Source organism: Protopterus annectens, chromosome 7.part1 (assembly GCF_019279795.1).
Source record: "Protopterus annectens isolate FY-2018-M chromosome 7.part1, PAN1.0, whole genome shotgun sequence".
In the NCBI taxonomy this organism is placed as follows: Eukaryota; Metazoa; Chordata; order Ceratodontiformes; family Protopteridae; genus Protopterus; species Protopterus annectens.
This window is the reverse complement of record NC_056740.1, coordinates 154,208,295-154,233,484: the sequence shown is the minus strand read 5'-3', so window position 1 is coordinate 154,233,484 and position 25,190 is coordinate 154,208,295. Positions and strand designations below refer to the sequence as shown.

The window sequence follows — 25,190 nt, the reverse complement described above, 5'->3', positions numbered from 1 at the left end:
CAATGCTGTATATCAGTAGTGCTGTGAGGAAATGTTTGCCTAGTTAATAGCCGATTAATAATTTTGACTGTAATATAAAATGGCCTGGGAAAGAAGTGTGAGCAGGAAACTCCTCTTTCCCAAAATTTAGTAGCCCTTGTGGTAGATTATAATAAGTAACAGGTATACAGAGGGTACAAGTCCTGCTAGGAAGAAGAGAGGACAGACACTTGCTGTAGAGACTCTTTGTTGAATTTTTCCTGACAGGATTTTGGCCAAAGGTTCATTTCCATTATCCATTCTGGAAAGTTGTTTTCATTCAGATATCCCGTCTCCAGTAATATTTTGAAACTAGCTTTCAGAAAACTCATCTTAGGAGTTTATTTAGTTAGTCAGTGGCATCTCATATTTGGTATTTCCAATACTTGGTATAAAAACGTTGAACTTTATTTGTTATGAGGGGGAGTTGTTTACCAAATTAAATGCAGATATTTGACTTTGGTAGTTAGTATGAAGTGAAATTATATAATTACTTCTTTAAGGGTGATTTCACAGTCATTGTGTAAAACATTTCCTGTCTAAAACATTTTGTGTTGATATTAATGTGCAGAGACAGTACAGTCGATCTTCAGTTAAGATGTCATTAATGCCACTTTGTAAATTTAATGTAAAAGTGTTACAATTACACGGAAATGCTTGTCTCATTAATTGCACACCTATGACTGTGGCAATTAGTAATATTTTGAGAGAAAATTTACAGAATAATCAAATTAAGAGTCTGTTATTAAAATGTGAAGCATCATTCTTCTCTGCCATCTTCAATGGTGATTTTCCTGTCTCTGTGCAAAATAACATTTCCTGCTTGCAATCACCTTTTGGGATATAAACTAGCAAGATCAATGCAGTTGTTTATGAGATAAGGTCCCAAACACTGCATTTTGTAAAGCTGGTACAAAAATGTTGCACTTTTCTAAAGCTATGAGGAACTACTGGTTTTCAGAAGAATTTGTGACAAAAGTTTCAGACTACCCCACTTAGGACTCTCTGTTATGTTGCTGGTGTCATTGCACAAGACTATCTCAGAAGCTTATTTTGCAGTTGCCCTGTAACAATGACATTTTCCTTCAAATCTGGAACAGCTTGGGCATATTCACGAGGGTGAGACTTGTACTTCAAAATGTAGGCTTGAAATGTTAGTATATAAAGCAGTAGAAAACTATGACCTCATTAATAATCAGCCAGCTGCCAATGAGTGCAAACAGTCTCCACTCCAGCGAAGAATGTCATTCTGTACATTTTGGTATTGTAACAATGGGGTTATGGGGGAGCTGGCTGGAGGTCTTCTCCAGAGACCTTCCTTTCCAGTACATTCATTAGACAAGGTCTGCCTTTTCTCATTCTCCTTCACAACTCAGTCTAGTGTGCTGTTAACTTATTCACCACTTTACTGAATTGGATGTCCAGCCTCAAAGTAGAACATACTAGTATTATTTCATGTATATCTAATGATGCAGTTTAATATCTATTTATTCCTGCTTCCACATCAAGTACCCCAATACTTAACCCTACTTCCCTGACAGGATGAAGCTCTATCACTTATATCATCCATAAGCATAACTTACCCTGTAATATATTTATTTATTTTTTTACATTTGTTGACCAGGCTAGTCTAAAAGGATATATGTCCATTTTCAGTAGAGGCCCGGGGAGATGAGCTCCATGATAAAAAAATAAAACAACAACAAATAACATATAACAACATCAGTCATATATACAATGGACATTTCTGGTTAACACAGAAATATTCAGTGAGGACAAAAATCATAACAGTGTCCAACCAAGCTGTGTAGCATACCTTATTTCAATCCACATGAGCTTAAATGTTCAAAGCCCTTCCCCCCAACACACACACACACACACACACACACACACACACACACACACACACACACACACACACTTTAAAGTTTTCTTCCCTTTTGCTAACAAGCTTGTAGCTATGTTTGAATTTATGATCTATCATTCCAGACAATGACACATGGGCAGAATGGTAAGGACATAGTGCTGCTAAGTGAAGGGTTCCTATCACGTAGTCGAACTTCTAACCTCATATTGTCGAGTCCATAAGAATTTGTAAAAGTTTGAGCGTTTCAATGGAAATCTCCATAAGCGGAAGTTTCCATTTTGTCCAATGGGGTGCGATCTCGGAGTTGGTATATTTAAGTAGCGGGGGCTGTGGGGGGTGCATGGGAGCTTGCCCCCCTGCTTAAAATAGTTTATTTTGTTTTCTGTTTTTTTAATCCATAGTCAAAGTTTTGTAACTTCAAACATAATGGTTCGAACATTACATATTCACAGTTATTAGACTTCAACTATGTGATATAGACCCATAAGTGAACACTTTTGTTTAGCTGTGATAACCAAAAAAAAAGATATTTGCTCTTTTGGAGTGATTTTTATCAATCGCATCCAGTACAGTGCACAATGGAATGGGAGTGAAAACAATGATTTTTATCAATTGCAGTCAGTACAGTGCTTAGAACAAGATGGTGACTGCTGATTCTTTCACAGAAAAAAGACTCCTGAAAGAACCTAATGAGCGAACTGTAGGCAGAGAATAGATGCTCATGGATTTACCTAAATATTCTTAAAGAACTGAGAGAACTGGTATACCATTAATAAATGACTCAAGCAAATCATGACAAGTGCTGCTGAAGAAAGTGCTAGTGAAAGAAATGCAACTAGGGAAGTGCATAAAAAAAAAGAACATCAAGCCCATGGGGCCTAGTAAGCAAATAATCACTGCTTCAAAATGGGATATCTGTCAAGGTCCTTTGATTGTATATAACTAGGATCACATCAGAAAGTGGCAGTGAATGTGACCAACTTTAATTTTAGCAAGTCAGGTGATGTTGCACAACAAAAATATAAAATAAATTAGACTTGGAGAGGATCCTGGTATGGTAATGTGAATTTAACAACCATTACATTACTGAAGATGGAGTTCACTGGAATTAAAGGAAAATAAATAAAAGGAAAACAACAAGTTAGGTACCACAGAAGTTCATCTTGGACCGCTACTGTTCAGTGTTTATATGCAGGACCTTGCTGAATGTCTAAAAGACATGTTTACCTTTTTGTAGCTGATGCAAGCTTATACACAGTGCAATGTATAAAAGATGAAAATTGAATTGTATACTTAAAGGAATTATCATAAACTGGGTGAATTAAGTTCAGTCCAATAAATTAAATATTATTAACCTGTGAAGCAAAAAAGAAATAAAAAAAAGTAAGTAGAGGATTACACAACTACAGTGAAGAAGAATCAGTCAAAAAGGAGAAAGAAACTTGAAGGCAGACATCCTGAATGACCTAAGGATGAGAAAGGAATTACAAATGTTGAATAAACACTGAGGTGTGCAGAAATAAATATCACTATTCAGAAAATAGGTATTACCTCTCTGTCTGTTGGAGATTGGTAAAACCCAGTATGCAGGGCAGTTAACATTTAAGTATGTTTGTTTGTCTGTATGTTTGCCAGGATAGTGCACTGATCTCACTGGACCACTTGCAGGCACAGCCTGGATTATTACAATCACTTAAGTTAAATGAAATAGCATAATAAGATATAACAGACAAAGTCATTTCAGAGCACACAATCAAAAGCTGTACTTTATGTACATTAGAGCCAAAATAAAAAATATTAAAAGAACTTAGCATGCCTTGAGGAGAGGTAGCAGAGGAGAAAAGGGCAGAAACTAACTGCTTTCTTGGACCACCTAAGTTTAAGTCATACTTGCTAAGTATAACAGCTTAATTTGGCAGTTGCTAATTTGATTTTACTCGCATCACACTGAGTAAGACTGTTTTGTGTATATATTAGTATTCACTGGGTAGTCCCGTCTTACAGGTTCCCATGAAAGAGTATACCACGTTAGCAACTGCTCTTTCTCCAAGCTGCAGTGATTTTGGACTGAAAATATTATAAAAAGGTAATGCAGAACACAAAATCCCCCAAATTAAAACTGCAGAGGGTCTTACCACTGATGCAAAATGTATTTTTATGTGTAATTCATTTGTTAGATGAATGTGTATACCTGAGTTATTATCCATGCGATATTGTTGAGTTCTTGTGATATGAGCTTGGATGTGTTTGTTAGACGAATGTGTATATCTGAGTTATTGTCCATGTGATATTGTTGAGTTCTTGTGATATGAGCTTGGATGTGTTTGTTAGATGAATGTGTATACCTGAGTTATTATCCATGCGATATTGTTGAGTTCTTGTGATATGAGCTTGGATGTGTTACAGATGTTGGGCAGCTGCTCATGAAAGTAAAGCCTCTCTTTTGTTTTATAGATTTTTGTTTATTTTTATCTAGATTATTTCTAGAACGTCATCACAAAGGAAAATAAAAAAACAAGAAGCAAAAATCCACACCAAACAGGAACCCCAGTAACACCAATGAATAAGTATCCAAAAACACTGACTGAGGTATGGCTCCAGTTCAAAGAAAAAGGTAAAAAAGCAATGAAAAATTCTTCAGTAGCAGTACTGGTTTATTACAAAGAGACACAAGCGCTTTCACCAATGCTTCATCAGGTGTACTCAATCAGATAATAACCACACCTTATATAGTAAAATCTATTGACATCACATAGCATGCAGTATAATATTTAAAAAGACAAACATACAAAAACACTTGTGAACATACATATGTATTTATATTTTATATTATACACCTTATGTATATTGATATGTTTTTAACAAGTGTTTTTGTATGTCTGTCTTTTTAAATATTATACTGCATGCTATGTGATGTCAATAGATTTTACTATATAAGGTGTGGTTATTATCTGATTGAGTACACCTGATGAAGCATTGGTGAAAGCGCTTGTGTCTCTTTGTAATAAACCAGTACTGCTACTGAAGAATTTTTCATTGCTTTTTTACCTTTTTCTTTGAACTGGAGCCATATCTCAGTCAGTGTTTTTGGATACAAAGGAAAATAAGACTTGATTACCATTGTGTGAGGCTTTGCAATTTGGTGGAAGCTGGGCAACACCGCTTTTAATCACGTGCCCGTTTTGTGGGCTTTTCAACACCCAGAAAGATATAAAAAGCCTCCTTTTCTTTCTAAGACTGAAAAATACCATTTGTTTTTCAAATTTGTTCCAAATGCATTTAGAGAAATGATCAGTTTTCTCTAACTGTCTCAAAGTGGGGTTTTTTTTTCAGTTTATTTCTCCCTTGCAAGGCATTCTCTTCTTGACTTTTTCCCAGCTAGCTTAGCTGTGCCATTAGACCGAAAAAGCTCTTGGACAGTGTACCAACCTTTCAATTTGGTGAGCTTGGTCACATGGCTAGTTATCAGGTTAATTTACACACAGTGACCGCACTTATTTTGAATGCAGGAAAGTTAGAATTGGTGATTAGTGATATTAGGAGCAGTAGCAAGAATATGTATATATCTATATGTATATATAAATATAGATATATCTATATATGGATGATTATGTGAGGGAAAGCAGACTTATGGTATATTTAAAGAGAAAGCCAGGGGCAAGAAACTGATAGAAGTAAGGGAGTGAAGAAGGGAGAGTAAGAAGATGCAAAGTATGAATAGGTATTTGTTTACATTTAGGGATATAGTTTATCATGGTGTTGGGCAAGAACAGATACACTTACAGTGGCTCATATAAAATGCAATGCTTCATTTCAGTGATAATACCTTAAATGTTTCATATCAGACCCCAAGAATTCAAATTCAAATGTAGAAACATAACCAAACATACAGTTTTGTGTGTAGGGAGTTAAATCTTCCTGCAGTGTCATGTAATTCAGGTCTATATTTAATAATGTGCTCATACTGTTTTCTGTTGAGTAGTAGTGTGCTAAAGGACTGTCTTGTGATTCCCAGTGTGGTATGAGCTGTCTTTTGCATTACAGTTCACAGATGCTAAGGTTTGTGTACCGTATCCAAAGTCATTTTCTTTTTCTTTGTAGAGGACATGTTAACCTTCTTTTTGACAACATAATTGTTTATTATTTGCAGTATAACTCCTGAATTTGTCTTCATCTCTAATTACAGAAAGATAATTGTTTGCCAGCATTATCTTTCAGTACTTTAGAATATGCTTTGAAAGAACACAAAATGCCATTGAATGAGTGGTTTCATTATAAATGGGTGCTTAAAAATCAAGCACACCAAACATAAACTCTCTGAGTGGCAGGAGATATTTGTGCCTTATTACCCTTGGCCGAGTATAATTAATGTGTCAAATCAAATGGTCCATAACAAGTGCAAATGCTTTAATAATGTTACAGAATGATTAACAGTTGTGCATCAGTGTAATTACTTCAGATAATTTTGTCCCCCACAATCTTGTGAGTCGTCACTTAAGATGTGGCACCTGAGAAAATGAACATTTCTCCCTTTGCATCCCTTGCCGTTTACAACCAGTACCAGAGCACTGCACAGATGTTTCTACTGCCTTCCTCGGTTGTGTTAATGATCTCATTCTGGGCCATCTGTTGTGTAAGGCAGTCAGCGGTCATATATAGAGGTAGTGGCTCTAGGGTGTTAACTTCAACCTCCTTTGCAGCTTTGCACCTACTTTTCATCCTGCTCAGAGGATTCCAGCAACTAGTGGTTCACAAGTCTGCACTGGATAAAACTCACCTACATATAGTGCATGCTAACTTTAGACTGATGCCTCAAGGGCACAGTCATGCTGGCAAAATCTTCCTGGGTGCACCCTAAAGAGAAACATAGCATCTGGAAACATGTTCTGACCTTCTTTCCCCAAAGAAACCTCTTGCAGTTTAAACTCAGGCCCATAATATTGACTATGCAGCCCTGTTTGCCATTATAACAGTGCTGATCACATATATCTTTACATATATATATATATATATATATATATATATATATATATATATACACACAGTATACGCGCGCACACACACACACACACACACACACACACACACACACACACCTCTCTCTCTGTCTCTCTCTGTCTCTATCTCTCTCTCTCTGTCTCTCTCTATGTATATATATATATATATATATATATATATATATATATATATATATATATATATATATATATACCACACTATTTTTTACCCTTTGTCATACATGCCCTCCACTTGCTGACATTCTATATTATTTTCTCTAGTGTTATCACCAGCTTTGGGTCCAGGACAGAGAGTAACAGAATGCTTGTGTGCCTGTTAATTGTGTCAGTCTAAGGACAAGATTATTTTACTTCTCTATTCATGTTCATTTTGACTGCAATTTTCTCTCTTCCCTTCCTATACCGTCACCCAAAGAAGGCTCCTAAAGCACACATATAAGTCTGTGAGTGCATTTTAAAACTGTACACAGATGTATTAACCCACTTATGTTGTACCACCTGTCTTTGCACTACAACTGCATAGTGAAGCATTACAGCTACCTCTGCCAATCAAATGTTACAAATTATTAGAAATCAGATTCCCTTTTTGTTCACTGCCTTAGATCTTTCATCCTCTCTCATGCTTATTTCTTGTTTCACATTTAGTTGTTATATATTTGTTTTGCTGCATGAATGCACCAGTACCTGTTTTACATTCAGTATTTCTGTATCTTATTTTTAGACAGATTTTTGTGATTCCATAATCCCACTGCCTGCTTCACATTCTATAGTTCTGTAACTGATCTGTAGACAGATATTTGTGTAAAAATCATTAAAAGTGAACATTATAGAAAAAGGAACATAAGCTGTCTTATAGCAGACAATCTTTTTGCATATAAAGCATTTTCACTTGCTTTACTCAATCTTTATTTTATGCTATTTTTGTAAGTTGCTGCTCAGTCATAAAGATAAGGATATTTTTTGCTTTAAACAGAATTCTTTTACAAAAAATTTTAACCAATGCAATAACAACAAGAAAACAAAAACTGCATTTCCTGAAATGGTTACAGATTGCTATTTATGAGCAATGAAAGGGCACATTCAACCAGCTATCAGCATGCTATGGGTTACTGATGAGTTGAAGTAGTCGTGTTCTTATCTACATGCTTCTGTTTTTTTCATTTATATTCAGATTCCTGTAGTAGCTTTGAGTGGTTGTATTTTTCACACACTTAACAGATATGTTAAGTACAGGTTCTTTCCATTCCCTTTTTTTCTTCTTCAGTACTTCTATGTTTTTCTTAAACATCTGTATCTGATATGAATATTTCATTCATATTATCATGGGGCTTTAAATGCGATTAAGAAATGTACAGCCCTGCTATTTTAATCAAACTGAAATGAAATGCAGGGTGTTTTATGATAGAATGTGTCAATAAGAAGGCTGAATGTGTGTAATGCTCCTGGTAGCATGAACGATAACCTGCAGAAGGACCACTCTAATTTGCAAACTCAAGTTTTCTTAATAAATATGTCTGCATTATTAGGAATGTTTAGATTGTTTTAAGGAAGTAATAGAGCAATTAACAGTCTGCTTCTTGTATCTTTTTTTGTGGTGCAAAAGTATCTCATGAGTTTTTATGCATTTATTTAGACTGTGGTCATATTCAAATACACTGCATAGGCAAAGCTAAATCTTACCATACATATACATGCCCTAAAAGACAAACAACAACAACATATACATGTCATTGTATCGAATGCAAAGCGCACAGACCTACTACCCAACAAAAGAAGGTATGTATATAGTCATGCATGCCTCAGTTCCTCCAGTTGTTTGGCTAAACTAGTTAGATATTGTAACCTGTCTTTACACATCAGAGATTATTGCAAATGACACAGTGTTGTACCCCCCTTGCAAAGAAGTTATCATTCACTGAGATGTTCCATCCTTCATTCTCCGCAGCATGTCCCGCTCCCACCCCCACATCCATCATGCTCATTCCATTTTGTAGGCTATCATCATAACAAATAGCAACTGTGTTGTCATAATTTAAGAAAGCTATTTGAATAAGTATTTGCTGATGTGAAAGATTTCAAAAAAGGTGAATAAGATGATTCCAGACATATTTTGAAATATTAAACTGAAGCAGAGTTTTTGCATATACTTTTTGCTTATTCTTTCTCATCTTATTTAAGTAAATAAATGTTCATTAATAAATGTAGTTACCTCAATAATATCTGCATTAAAGCAAGAGCATTTTTTCAGGCTTCTTTATTTTAATCCAGTCATTAAGAGCTGTTTGACAAAAGCTATCAAGTTGAGTGTGGTTATTAGCTACTTTGTTGCCGTTTAATAATGAAGCTGCCGACTTTCCTGGCTCACTGTGGTAGAGTAATGCAGGCAGGACATAGCCTTATGAATATTGATTCAGGCTTTGGTACTCATTGGGAAGAGATGACAGAGGGCCCTGCTGACACAGAGCAGGCTGCAGGAAGAATGCAACATCTCCCCTGCTCGCTATCTTTTGCCTTCTCATTGCCTGCAGCAGGGAGCTGATTTCTAACCTGCAGGGGCAGGAACTGCATTTACAAAACAAAAATCAACAGCCCCTCTACAAGTCTGATGATCCAGAGTGTTTGTGTGGTTGTGCATGCATGTGTGTGTGTGTCTGCATGTGTAAACCCGAAGAGCTTATGAGAACCATGTGATAAGGCATTGAAGTATCAGAACAGACCAAGAGAAGATGTTTGCAGTTTCCCTCAAGTGTCGGTTAGGGGTGGTAAGAAGACGGATTAGAGGTACTGTGTGCTATTTTATTTTGGAGATATGTTTACCTAGATTGTTTCTGTGCCATAGAAGAATAGACTTATATGATTTGCTTTGACTTTTTCACTGCAGTTCGTCTTGGTTAAAACTCCTGCTGAATAATGTAATAATCCCTTCCGCTCTGAAACAGTGGGATAGAAATCTTTCCCGATTTTTAGTGCTGGTTCATCTTGCTCACAGCATTTTTTTTTTCTGTCAGTAAATTAAAGAAGCAGTAAGAAAAAATAGTAATTGAGCTGTGGTAGCTGGGTATCTGTCCTGTACTAAAACACTCGCTAATCAATTTTGAATGCATGGATTTTACAGCTCCTGGTCAGGATATAAAAAGTAGGTTTCTAATTCCGCACATGGGAGAGTAAGCTCAGGGGACAGAAACAACTCTGTTCCTTTGTTTTGTGGTGATAAGAAATGTATCTTTTTACATGACTGTGATAAAGAGTCATCCAGCTGATCCATGTAAGTGATCTAAATTAAATCCGTCTCTGGCATAGCAACATCAGTCTTTTAGGCTGCAAAGCACGATTTCAGTGTGCATGCTGCTGGCATTATTTATTTAGTCTCTACAGTCTGATGTGTGCATGTATTTGTAGTGGGTTGCTGTAGATACACTTCTTACGTAATTTGTTTTTCTTCCCTGACTCCTTTCTGTGCGTTTGTCATTCTCATACTTTTATCAAATTATCTAATACACACACTTTTTGCCTGCTTATATATAGGCCCAACATATTCAATTCTTTTTTTATATACTGTCAGGTTTCTGTCCAACAAACTATATAGTTCTCAGGCTGTCCATGCACTACTGACATTAGTAAACCAGTCGTTATCTGGAACCATACATTACAGATCTGATGCCAGTCCAATATTTCATTTTATGAAACCCATGTGGTAAATAACTCATATTATATGAACATTAACAGTCTGAATATTTCCCATAAATAGTTTTCAAAGGGGAAAAAAAAACTCACACATCACAAAGAAAGCAGCTATTTCATGACAACTGTGCATACTTATTTTATTTGTTTTTAACTAAACTTGTTTTTCCCTTGCCTCCTTAATAAACAACCATAGTACATATTACAAAAATATATTACTGCATTTATAGTTATCTACTCCACCACTTGTGCTGATGCCTTCTGGTAGCATTATTTCATTTCAATCTTAAACATCTTCCTTGAAGTTTTGCACCCAACTGTCCAGGTGCTTTCTCTTTATTTGGACACTTTGGAGAGAGCCATTCTCCCCATCTCTGCCTCAAACATTCTACTTTTAGTGGGCCTACATGATGAGATTACACAGTGCCTCTTCAGACAAGGCCAGTTATGACCTGCCTTATTAAGGATAGCTCCTATCTTTTGTAAACTCACTTATGATCATGACTTTTGAGCTGGGCCTGGTGATTTTGGTGGGTCGACCTTTCTTTTTTCCTGCAGGAAATAATCTCCCTGGTGTATCATTGCATCCACACATTGTTTTGAAGAATGTTTCTTTGTCCTTTAGAGAGTTACTCTTCCTATTTAACACTTTATTTGTGACTTAAAGTTTGTAACATTTGATATTAAACTTCAGCAGTTTGGTTCTTACTGATTCCTAAAGTTTTTACCTACCTCCACAAATAAGTTCTACACATAACAGATACATGAATGAAAGTCTTGCTACATGACTGCATGTTTCCTACAACTGGGAATGTTTTGATAACAAAAGGCTTGTGATGGGAATTACTGTGTTACCAAAGTACTCTTTGCTTCCCTATTTTGCATTTTATCAGTTGAATATATTCTCAGTGTCATAAATGGTACCAGAAATAACTCTTATTCCAGAGTCTTAAATTCAGAATTTTAATGTGTGAATCTATGAGTCAAGAATCAAACTACAGAGGCTACAAAAAATAATTTGTCTGGGTGACCCGAGTGATTTTTCACCATTGAACTTAAAAAACAAGTCTTGTCTATTCTACAACACTGTGTAGGTAGTTTGTATTGTGAATGCTGAGTGTAAGCCCATATTGAGAATATCCATCACATGATGATCTCACTCTTTTCAGATGTGCTAAACTGATCTCATTTCCTATAGATTCCCATTTATTTCTACCAAAGTTACTATAAATAATTCAGTTTTGTTCAATGGGCATGCAATTAATCAACCCCAAAACATGTAAAAGCTCGGATGGTTCCAACTCATAACACTGACAACATTGCACAACAAATAAAAAATTACTTTGAAGAGGAAAACTCATCTGCATCCCATGATATGGGGGAAAGTTTGTGTGTGTGTGTGTGTGTGTGTGTGTGTGTGTGTGTGTGTGTGTGTGTGTGTGTGTGTGTGTGTGTGTGTGTGTGTGTGTGTGTGTGTGTGTGTGTGTGTGTGTGTGTGTGTGTGTGTGTGTGTGTGTGTGTGTGTGTGTGTGTGTGTAGTTTACCTGCTAGTAGTTGATTTAAGCTAAAATTGATCTCTGTTTTGTTGACGCACTTTGATCTACAAAACAGATGATTGACAGTTGTGTGAGATCAGACAATGCCTGGCGTTGGGGAATATGCCATTTCCCTGAGGACAGTGTGATCCCAGAGTTGGAATTAATAATTATCAGGGGGTATGGGAGGTACAGGGGACTTACCCCTTGCAAAACCACTGTTTTATAATTTGCATCGTCCAAGAAATAGCCTCAGAACATTTTGTTCGCCTTCTTGCTCTTCTGCTCTTCTGAAAGTTTCTCTTTGATTAAACCAACCTGCTGACCTTCTAGTTGTGATATTTTCAGAGTCATCCTTTCTACTTCTAGCTTTTGCATTTACAGAATGTTTCCCCCATTTTCTGTCAATTTTTGCTTGATGCTCTTCCTCTCTAACTCAGCTAAGCAATTTGATTTCCATTTTCTCACTTCACAGATTTACCTGCATCACCTTTTTGAAAACTTTTTCAATGTTACAGCTTCAAGGAAGATGTTAAGAGTGAAATAAATATTGCTGTGCTCACTTTCTCAGTGTTACAAAAATTAGCCAAGAAGTATACGAACTCTGCCGTGGCCAAATTTGGAAAGTGCTTAATGAAGTGTGATAGAGACATGCTTTGTTATATCGGCATGCCCCTTCACCCTTCATCAACACCTCTGTGTTTCTTAAAGTTTCCCTCCTTAGTCCATCATGTTTATGATGGTCTCCTTTCCCTTCCTACTGCCCTGCATTTTTTTTTTTTTGCAGCAAGCCCCTGTATACTACCCATGTCATCCCCTACTCCCCCTTTCAGAAATATACTATGTCGTCAGAAAATGCAGGATGTCTGGCAGTTAGTGTAGCGGATGAAGGGTTTATCAGCACAGACAATTAAGGCTTTATTGCAGAGTTTTGAGGCTAATAAGCTGTTACCAAGCTGCTTCATGTAGTCCACAGCTTGAGTCCCACAGCCTCTACTTGCCTCTCAGTCTGAGTCTGAAAAACATCTCTGAGGATCATTGCTCTACCCCAGTTAAGAAATACAAATTCTTATTATAGGAAAAGGCAGAAACTATGACAAGAAAGTTTTCCTATCTGTAGCACTCTGCTGCTAAAACAAAATAGTCAAAGAGCACCTCCAGTTTAAAGTCAAAGAAGTTAACAGTCAGCTTCCTATTCTGGTACACAAAAACATGCAAACACACATAAGACATCTAAGAACATAAAAACTGAAATCCCCAACCCACAAAACAGACTTGAAACATAACATTTGTTGTTAGCATTTATGGTCTAATATGTACAGACCCCTCCTACAAAAAAATGGACAAAGCCATGTACTGACAAATGATTTTAGCTAGTTTGCTAGCACACAGGTAAACATATTCTCAATGATTGTAGGACGCATGTATGTCATAGCATGATATGCCCAGGGGTATCCACCTGCAGCTTTCAGGCATCCCTGTTAAAGTTAAGGGTGGTGGTCTGCTCTTTAAATTCATTAGAGTGTTTGCATGACTGTGTTAGTCATGGTAACAGTCTGCAACATCCACACAACTTGACTGATGTCACAAATCCCAGCACCTTATAATGAAGATCACTAGGCTGAATGGACATTACATGACACAGGCAGGCAACAGTACAGTGTCAGGTACTGATTAGAAAAAAGGAACAGTCGGGGAACATAAAACTGGAAAGGGAAATTAATACATTGTCAGTGAGCATGCAGACAAAGTAGATCACTACAGGCAGCTGCAGCAAGAGCACATCTAGATACCCACATGCAGGAACACTGCATGAACAATGCAAACAGACTACAAGAGGACATATAACATCCTGATCAGTACCACACATTCTCAACAACAAGAATGTACCACAAAGTACCACAGGATAAAAGTTACAATTCCAAAAGATGATGACAGCAACCCAGGTACAACACACATAGATGCCTAAACAGGTGGGCAGCATAAGAATAAGGTCCATGGCAACACAAAGTTACAACTAATCACAGAGTAACAGCACCAGGAATGCAGCATAATATGTGCAGCACTATCACATCTGAAATAAGTCCTCCAATGTCATCCATCAATAGAAAAACAACAGGACACAAACAGGTGCTGGTGCTGCAGCAGGGAAGCATTCAGGAGCTGGACAATGACCACTGCATAGGATGCTATAAATGAACTGAGTGAGTTAAGCAGGTTGCAGGTAGCTTTCATTCTGCAGACCTCTCTTTGCAAAATATATAACACTAACCCACACATTATACCAGAGATGTCCTGCTGTACCACACCAGCAGTGCTGTAAACATCCTGTGCAACCAAAATGCTTATCTAACTGCATTAACAAGGGCAACATACTGCAGGAATTACAGGATGGCTTTTGATTCTTCTACCATGTGGATATGGACAACAGCTTCCTGCTTCTTATACCTGCAGCAACATTCAGGACCATACCACCAGTATGCACTAAGTCATGGAATGCATGTCCATCACGGTGCCAGATATAATGGCTGCACAGTTGGACACTACCTGAAGTGATTTGGCCACCTCTCCAAACCTCAGTCTATGTCCTTGGTTTGTGTGTTGAGATTCTTTGCATATCTTGAAGTTACACAGCAACATTACACATGCATTCCATAACTGGCCTGATTGTTTGCATATCACACTTCCCCTGATGCACAACATATATGAAACTGGGTGTGTCTTATAGTCACAGTCTGTTTGTCCAACAGTTTTTTTTCTGCTCTGAGCTGAGATGTTGCCTTTGCCATTATGTTTACAGCACACTAGTTTGTCTGTCATTAGTGGGAGGGACATTCTTTTACTCATGTAAGCTTGCTGTCTGGTATTTATGCAATCTAGGGCAATACCAGAGTCATACAATGCATCAGTGACACTACTGACACACAACTGCTCAACACAACCACATCAGGTCCTATACCCTTCACAGGATGGAGAAGATTAAATCATACTTCTAACCAGTCATGCGGTCCATTACCATGGAACAGTATTTGGTCTGTCTATAGTACAGGACATGGTAGATTGATGCCACAGAATATGTTGGACTGGTCTCATGTGCATGTGTACCAAAACTGGATGCTATATTTCAATCCAGGTGAACAGGCAATCAAGAATGTCATCTGTCAGAGCATCCTTGCTGGTGAATGTCCTGCAAAGATGTGGCATGTTTATAAAGAAAATGAGTTGCTGATATGTACTCTTCTGCCGAATTAAGATTTATACTATTTTAACCATAATTCCAGCATTGCAGCAAGTTTATTTTGCCAATTATATTACACAGATTTATGTAGATAGCTCAACTACACTTACAACAAATGCAGATCCTTCTAAACTAATCTGCTAAAATCACTTTCAGAAAACTTTAGTGAAAGGCATGTTTGAAGGTGGGCAAGTGTTCCTACGCCCATACTTGTGAAGGCACCCTCAGTGAATTATATATACCTAATCCACTGTTACACAACAGTGAAGAAAAGTGAAAACTCCATTTTCACTGAATATGGTTTCAGCAAGTTAACATTGAAGGCTCTGCATTCAATACAAGAATGTTCAATCAAATTACATGTTCACATTTCCATACCTCCAGAGCCTGCCTCTTTGCTGCTTCTCAGATGAAGTGACTTTATGATTGCAGCGCTATTTTATGCAACCTTAATCTATAGTCAGTTCTGTGATGATGTGAGGTATTGCCAGCTATGCCAAGAGAAAGTAGGGCAGTGGATGTGTAACATATGCCAGCATAGCTAGGTGGAGTTTTGTAAAGAATTATATATCATTTGTATATCAAACTGATTTGTACAGATGCTTGTGTTGAAAATGTATTTGTAAAGCTGCTTGTGTTAAAAATGTACCAACAGTGGGTCCTGCTGGACAGAAAAGAAATACATCGGTATGTCAGACGGTATTGTAAGTGTTGAAATGAACATATTGTAACAGAGGATACTGAAAGAGAAGAGGTTAATCTCAGCCTAGCTAACTTTGAAAAATAGTCTGAAATTAAATTGCTTGGTTTAGGCCATAAAGATTGTATCTTACAGTTCTGATTAGAGCCAGAGATGAAATGTCTGTGAAAACCAGGACTAGGAGTCCTACTGTACTGTCCTTATGGGTGAACTAATTGCTACCCTGGAAGGGTGGAAGTTTTGAAATTTTTTTTAACTTGCAGATGCTATAGCACATCTCAGCAAAGCTCCATCTCTGTGAATGGTAACACATACTGTACGTGCCAAATTCTGGTTCAGTTTCTAGCAAAGGGGGGTAGTGTGGGAACCAGAGTCAGATAACCAGATGTTGGTGATGTCATTCTGTAATCCAGCACTGAAATGCTGTTTTAATACTAGATGAGACAGAAGTCTTAGAGCAGTCTACTTTTGAAACCTAACAAAGAAGGAAGACAACTCACTCATTTCATCTTGCCTTGCTTTAGTAAGTAACCAGGGAATAGTAATTCTTTAGCTCTGTCAGGAAATTATAGTGTGATTTGTTAAGTACTGTTTTTCTGTATCTTTGTGAATCTATCTATCTGGTTATTTTTATATTTCCTGTGATTGAAACTCTGGTGTTTATTGCAAATAAATATTTATTTTCATGTTCTTTTTATTTAATTATTATTATTATTATTATTATTATTATTATTATTAATAATAATAATAAATAAATTTAAACTTTTCATTGTGGCTGATCATTTAGAGAATATTTTAACCTTTTAGAGTATTTATATATAAAATTTGACTTTTGCCTCACTCTCTTTCGCATCTCCTGCTCAACAATAGCAAATATATATATATATTTGGTGACACTGTGGCCGCTCCTGAAAGCCTTGCTGCATTGTCAAACACTATCATTTATATTAGTATTAATTTTACTCTGTATAAAATATAATACTCTGTATAAAATATAATATAATACTATATAAAATAGTGAAGCGGCTTTTCAGCAAATTCTTTCCAGGGAAACAGTTTGTTTGGCTGCTTTCGCTACTTTGCCTTTTCGGCACTGTAGCGCGATCTCAGAGTTGGTATATTTAAGTAGGGGGGGTGTGGGGGCACAGCCCCCTACATTGGGGGGTGAAGCCCCCCCTCATCAAGTAATGTTTTACTGGGGGGTTTTTTTGTTTGTTTGTTTCAGAACAGCGATTGTTTTCCATTGGAAAATAATCGCTGTTCTGAAGTTTCGACATTGCAAGCTTTCGCTTACTTGGGGTAGATTATCTGTCATTCACTCTTCTGAGTGTGCGATATGGTAATATAGACCTGTATTACCCAGATCTCCTGAACGCGAGTATATGCCCCCTGCCCCCAAACACACACTTCTTTTTTTTATATTTTTTCTAACATTTCTGTCTCACTCTTTTCCCTGCTTCCTTATTTGACTTTTGCCTCACTCTCTTTCGCATCTCCTGCTCAACAATAGCAAATTATCTGTATATATTTTTTTATAAATAGTAAATTATACTATATGATGTCATGACAGTGTACAGGTACTCTTCTTCCTGATTGGATTGTTGTATGACATCTACTTATGACTATGTTCATTTATACTACATATTAAACTGACTTATACCTGCCTATATGCCTGCTCTTACATTATTACTGTTGCATTGATACTGAATAAAGTTTATTATTTCCTGTTATTGTTTCTGCTCTTTCTGCATTCTGTTTAATTGGTAATATTCTGTCATAAGTCTTTGTGATCAGAAGTTACCTCCCATTACTCTGTTATTATAATTTTCTTTTTGGTAATGCTTACTAGTGTTTGTTTTCATACTGCCTAAGACTTTTCCATGGTTATCATACACCCCACTTCAATAAGAGAAGCAAGAGAGAATAGATTACCTTTCTGTCAGTCTTCAAATGAATCCTGGTTTATTATCTTCTGAGACAGCATCTGGATTGATATACATAACCAAATGACTAATCTTAACAGGTTTGAGTAAAAACCTCTTTTGAGTCCTGAGCAACAACAGCTTTCCACAATTGGAAGATGAGGAGTTAACACAGTGAGCCATATAAAAGATGTGAAGCTGCAGTTACTCCTTATACTGGACTAGCCACTAGCACAATGCATGATGGGAAATGCAAGACTGCTAACTACTACAGAGCAAGACTACCAGAGGAAGAATGCCTTCTACTTTGCTTTAGTGTCTGTCAAGCAAATTTCTGGGCTATATTGTTACCTTGTCATAACATTGCAGGGAGCCCTGGAGGAGAAGGGCCCTATTGGGTCAAATATGTCCAGTTGGCTTAAGACAAGCCCTGCCCTCTACATTTATGTCAGCCCTGTCATGCTGTATTTCCCCATTTACATGATCTGCTTGGATGGCTACTCAATTCCTATATTTGTCCAATGGGGTAACAACAGTTTTCTTCTCACCTACGCCTGCTTTCTGCTCATGCACTGCCTGGCTGCACACCTTCACAGCTCAAAATTACACATCTGTATTGTGGCCTGGGTACTAGTTCACCAGCAAGTGCAGCCACACTTGTCTGATATTCATGCTGTAGGTATAGTCATCCTTGTCTGGTTTTCTAACTGCACATATTTGCCATTAATCACTGCTGGTACTCATACAACCCTTGATATTTATGCCTCTACGGTATGTAAATGGGGCATCCAACTACTCAATGCTGTGTTGTCCTAGATGACCTGTCACCACCTGAATATTAGCTGCTTGTTTCTTTGCATCCTGGTTGCTTGTGTTTGGCATAGGTTCATGATGCCACCTTCTGCACGCTGATGGAAACTGTGCATTATCATTCATTTCGGTGCATCTTTGTGTTTTGTGATATACTGCTGCTTGCTGTGTTTCTTCCTGACATACCTGTATGACTAGGTGTCATTGTTAGCATGTCACTGCTGGCAAGTGGGTCATTTCTGTTTTTTTTTTCCCTATACCTTGTATTCATGTCCTGGTACTGTGACACCTAGATTCAGCACTGTTCATGTCATTTCTGCCTACTGTTTACACTTCTTGAATGTCATCTGTGGAACACAATCACTGTTCTTAAGAGTGTCTTGTTTTGTGTTTGATCCCTTTGCATATACTGTGCCCCTCAGCTCACTATAGTGTCTTGCCAGTTTATGAATTCTCAAGGAGAATACAATTGTGAAATAGTAAATACCGCATTTTGTATCTGCCAGATCTACTGCTGAGCATATCTGTACATGCAAAATGAAGGTATATATAACTGTTTGGCACTGTATGTTTAATCTTCCTGTGTTTATAACATTTGCACTGCTACGTATCCTTCTCAAAAAAGGGCTTTTGCTTCATTGTACATTTCACACTAGGAGTCAGTCACCAACTCTGCACACACATGGATATCAACTCACTATCCTTCTCCCTTTTGGGGTTCCTATGCATTTACTTGTATAATTTATTACTAAACCCACTAGGCAAATGCCTCTTTTAAAGGACAGCCCATGATGATTGCCTATTTAAGTGGTTTGCTCAGAGTCATTTAATCTGCAAGTGGAGGTAAGAGGGAATTAAATTACTTTTATCACATGATATTTCCCTAAAATGTTGTAATGGTTAGTACTTTCTGTTTTATTTATTTATTAATATCATTTCTTGCTCTCCTGTTGTTTCATATTCCAAAATAACTTGAATTTACCACTAAGTACTTTTTGGGGACATTTAAAATAACTAGACTGTTGTTTTAATTCTCTATTCCTGGTGAATTTCATTAATAATTTCTGGAAGAAAACAAAAACATTATTTAAGCACTGCAGACTATATAATCTCTTGTACCGTGCCACCTCCATTTTGTGCCCCAGGACAAATACTTTTATTGTATAACTGTATACATAGAAACATTAACTGTTATACAGCAAATAAACCAAACATCCTCCATTTCTTGTTTTTGTATATATGTAGCTCTGTAGCACTATGATAATGATTTTATCCCCACTTACAACAAGGATTTCCTCCACCTATTTCCTATTACACTAAACAGTAACAGGTTTTGTGTCTATCTCCTGCTTATTTGACGATCGCAGGTGGATGAAAATGATTTGTATTATAGTACAAAGCCAAATACATCTAATATGCTCATCATACTGAACTTATTTCCATAAACTCTGAACTGCACGTTTCCCATTTTGCCTTCTTCGTTGTCTATGTTTTTATTCCTGCTTCTTATTGTCTTCCCTGTCTCCACTACATTATTAGTTACCCCTCTTGTGGTATACCTTCTAGTCCAGGGGTCTGCAACCTGTGACTGGAGCCGCATGTGGCTCTTCCACCCCTCTGCAGTGGCTCCTTGTAACTTTAAAAAATAATGGCCACTCTACCACACAACACATACACACACACACATACACACTGAGAGTGATTGAGCAATCCCCTGGCAGCAGCAGCATCTCCTGAAAGGTTTCCATACCTCTCATACCTCTCAAAGTCTTACCACAAGAAATCTAGACAGAGCCGCAAATAAAGAGGAACAAAGAAACAAAAATAGGGATGGACTTTAAATATTGCTCTTATAAACTTGCTAGAATAACATGATTTCTGTTAACATGCATTTTCCACACACACACACACACACACACACACACACACACACACACACACACACACACACACACACACACACACACACACACACACACACACACACACACACACACACACACACACACACACACACACACACTGAGAGCGATCGAGCAATCCCAACAAAGTAACAAAAATAGGGAAGATTTTAAATATCGCTCTTATAAACTTAGTTCTTTTACATTTAGTATAATAACTATAAATAAAACTTTATATGCTGTATTATCTTCATTTTAAGGGTCAGATAGGTTTTGTGGCTCCCAATGAATTTTATTTGGTAGGAAAGGGGCCAAAATGGTTCTTTTGATAGTGAAGTTTGCAGACCCCTGTTCTAGTTTAATGGATCCAATACAGAATTTGCATTTGAATGTTCAAAGGGATTGTACTGAAACCAGCATCCTATATTACCTTTTACCAAAACCTACCTAAGACCCCACATAAAAGGCACAGTGGTTCTTCCACCTGCATATAACATTCTAAAAGAATTACCTCTGTATAAAAGAGTAGGAAAGGAGAGGGGTAGTCCCGCAATATCCATACTCCCTCACTTCTTCCCATCACTATCTACAAATTCCATATGCCATTCCTTTTCATCAAAATCTACTCATCCAAGAACATATAAGGTAGCCCACATACCACTAGAAACAGATAAATAATCTGCAGATGGCAATCTGACCTGGATTACCACTAATATTAAATCTCTTACTAATAGATGATTTTAATCTCATAGGTGATTTTAATATATGGATAACTTGCTATTGTCTTAACAAAAGTAAGACACGTTAACGTTACCTGTCCTTCTTTAATCCTTACAAACAAAGTTTCATATCACCATTAAGTATCAGAAAGAATACAAAAAAAGTGTTCGCATTTGTCACTGGGCAATCCTGTAGTCACAACCACTGCCACAGGCTTAAACAAATATATTAGCTGGTATTCAAGCACCATTTTCTCATATGTCATCATGCTTTATCTGCCAGATATATGTCTTTCACATAACTGTTTTAACATGGAATCTGCCTTCTCACAAGTTCATCCGTCATCTTACACAAGGTACTACAACTAGCATGACTGCTTGTATGTACTGTCTTCAAACTTTGGAAGATATTTCCCCTTGACCATTCATCAAACTACTTATCCCTGCTCCTTCAGAGGTGTTCTGTGAAATAATATTTTAATAACTGTTCCTGCATTTGTCATAATGGACTCAAATAAGGATAATTATATCCTGATTTTGTCTTTCTGTCTGATGCACATTGTTACCTGTGTCTGTCCAACATGTACAGCTAGACTACATTGTACCTTCTCTGTGATACCAAATACATTGCTGCTTGCAGTTAGGTGTAATTGCTTTTTATTTATTGATGGACTTTTAACAAGGTAGATAAGCTAGTCTGTTGTCCCTTGTAACTGATGACCCAGGCAACATGCATAAAATACCATATTCTTAATATAGCAAGCAAAGATATTGTCAAACAACAGTTTCAAAGAGTTTTTGGCCTGTTTATTACACGGACAATATTTTTTCAACTGTAATTATAACAGGTAATTAAACAGGCTTTCAAATATGATCACAACTGACAGGCAGATTATAACTATGAATATGGGCTGTACTTAAATTGTTAGTCATACGAAGTAAGCTATTAATTTTGCGGTATCTGTATTCAGGGCCAGCCTTGGGTCAACTGGTGCCCTAGACAAAAGGGATCCACAGTGCCCCCCCCCCCCCCCCACACACACACACACACACCAGCCAGTGCCCCCCATTCTGGGCTACCTACACCATCCAGATTACTTTTTTCTTCATTTTTCTCACAGGTTGTCTTACTCTTAGGGTTTTCCTGTTTTCCTTCAATATATGAACCATTTCTTTGCTACAAAAAACAAATAAATAGTGGAAAAGTACCCCTGCTACAGTGACACCCTAGTTGTCCTATGGCTATGACCGACTATGTCTGTATTCTTACTGCTTCTGTTTTGTGGAACTTTTTTACCTGGGTCTTTACTGAAACCAGGTCTTACTCAGACATACTGTCCCGGTTATCAATCAGAAAAAAAGAAATAAATACCAACAGAGGCATTCTTCATCAGAGTCCCTAATAACTCTTCTAGTACACTAACTTGTGGGAAGAGTTTACTTTCAGTGATATTGTAGTATCCTTATAAATGATGTTTAACTATGTAAGATTTGTCTGCAACCTTTTTCTCTAACTGCAGTCATTTCTCTGCTATTAGAAGATGTCACTATCTAATAGTTTCTTTTATACACTGAGAGATAATTTCCTTATGCTGTGTTTCAGTGTCTAGTCAAAAAAACTCCCCTTATTTATACTACTGCATTCAGCCACATGTTAAACGCTTCAGTGTATAGCATAGCTCTCATCTATTCCAGATTTCACAGAACATCCCTAATTTTGCTTCATATTTTTGCCCTGCCTCACTGAGGATTAGAGTTTAATACTTATACTGTTCAAGAATGCATGTTGATGCAAAACCTGTTTTTGATTAACTTTTTTAAGTGAATTAGATACTAGTTTAAAATCTCTGCTTTTTGGCCCTTGACTTCTTATTAATTTTGACTCTCACACGAAATTTTGAAAAGAAGAGGTTTGAAAGTATGATGTATAGTTGAAGTTATTGTACAGTTAGCATGACTGAGCAACTTATTGATTGATATGAAGAACACTGATAACAGGCAGGAGCTGTGAGCTCCATTGTTTAGCATAGTGCCTGCTTCTTTCATTCTGGAATTTATATTCTTATGATTATCCACAGTACAAAGTCAAACAAATCCCCATTTGCAGAGCTTCATTCATCCACAGTTAAAAGCTTCAGTGTCATTGGAACTACTAGACAGTAGAAGCCTGACTGCTCCCAGAGAGGTAATTCGCAGATGCACATGAAGTCACAATTTAACAGTACATGACATGCCCTTCTACCCCTGTCATGAGAATGTGTGAGTCAGCTCCCCTGAAGCAGTCAGGCTGATACAGTGTCGTGGTTTCAATGACATTTTGTTCTACGACAACAGCATGTTAAAATTTGAATTCCACCATTGGAACATTTGGTCTGTAGGCAGTGAAGCAGTTCTTTCTTGTCTATAATTTTTGTACTGCATGCTGAAATACAAAGTTTGTTCTTCTAGCACTGTTATCTCACCAGTTGCTTGTCTCTGACCATTTGTTTCTGTTGCCATTCTTTCTTAAGATTTATCTCCATCCATGTGTATGCATTGGAGATGGACTCTCAATGAAAGAAAGAAAGAAAAACATGTATGGTGCAGTTGCCAGTGACAAAATATGAGCTGTTCTCCACCTGATATGATATTACTAGCAAGTGTCTCAGACTGCATTTTATAATGTTTTTTTTCATTCATTTTCCCCTTCTAGAGCTGTAACTTGCTTCATGAGTTTAGCCCACCTGAGTCTTAAACACTCACACACCAGGACCAGCTTTCGTTACAGTTTGGGACCACCAGTCATCTCTCATATGTACAACTGAAGCAGTTCTCATTGTTGGAGTGGGTGGAGAGAATAAGATATCTCCATGAGGTGCTATTGATATTTTTTATTATATGACCTGGTATCTGTGGGCCTTATTGTTGGGTGGGTATTATGTGACCACCTGGACACTGGCCTTGTATTATGAGCACCACATATGACCATGCCTCCTAGTGTCTCCTGTTTTTGAGTTACTGTCTCACATCCACCTTCCTCCCTTCAGCCACTCAGTCCTTTCTCCCCTGCCCTTGTTTCTGATTCTACGATCACTAGTCAAACTCTTTCCACTAGCGTCAGAAGCAAACTCCTTGTTTCTCTCACACTGGCCTGGCAGTAATGAACATTTTTATTTCTTCATACTGTCATTCCAGGGTGGTTCCTGATAATATTGTAAAGATATACACCAACTCGAACAAGTAACAGCTTTTATTATGCTATTAGGTTAAAATGATACAGCCTCATTCAAAGGTCAGTCCAGTCATGAGTCTCACATCCTCATTTTCTCTGTTCCATCTTATAATTCTGTAGAAAAACAAAATAAGTTCAGTACACATGCTTAAAATGTAATTTAAAATTTATATTTAAATCCAGAGCAGTTGACTGCTTTAATACCTTACTGCACTGATGGATTGACTGCACTGTTATTAACAGGTAAACATTCTGTGCCAAAGGCTCTTTCATAGTAATGTGATCAGGAACAAATATCTCTTTCTCATATTTCAGAAGTTCAAATCCCATAAAAGGTTATTATACTTATGCGAGAAATATTTAAATGAGAAATGCTTTTGTTTTCTTTAGGGGAGCAGTTACTTTGCCAAATGTGAGTGTTAAGTAAAGATCAATGCCCTAAAATGAACTTGCAAATCCTAGCAATTATGAAGGAATCTCTTGTGAATATTATTTTGCTTTCTTCCTCCTTAAACATTTGATGCTTCAGTAAAGAAAGGCTTAACATGCTTTATTAAGTCATTCCTAGTT

The 25,190-nt window shown here is 37.1% G+C and overlaps 1 protein-coding gene across 2 annotated transcripts in view; it reads left to right on the top strand.

Moving 5' to 3' along the window:
* The first annotated feature begins 9,424 nt into the window (after positions 1–9,424).
* The window catches only part of GRIP2 (glutamate receptor interacting protein 2), a 2,580,489-nt gene continuing 2,564,723 nt past the window's right edge, over positions 9,425–25,190 (top strand). Inside the window, exon 1 of one of the 2 annotated variants that reach the window (XM_044078606.1) lies at positions 9,425–9,684. In XM_044078606.1, coding sequence (XP_043934541.1) covers positions 9,630–9,684 — 55 coding nt within the window. In that variant the 5' untranslated portion in view covers positions 9,425–9,629. The remainder of the gene's footprint in view (positions 9,685–25,190) is intronic. The other variant, XM_044078609.1, reaches the window with a different exon arrangement.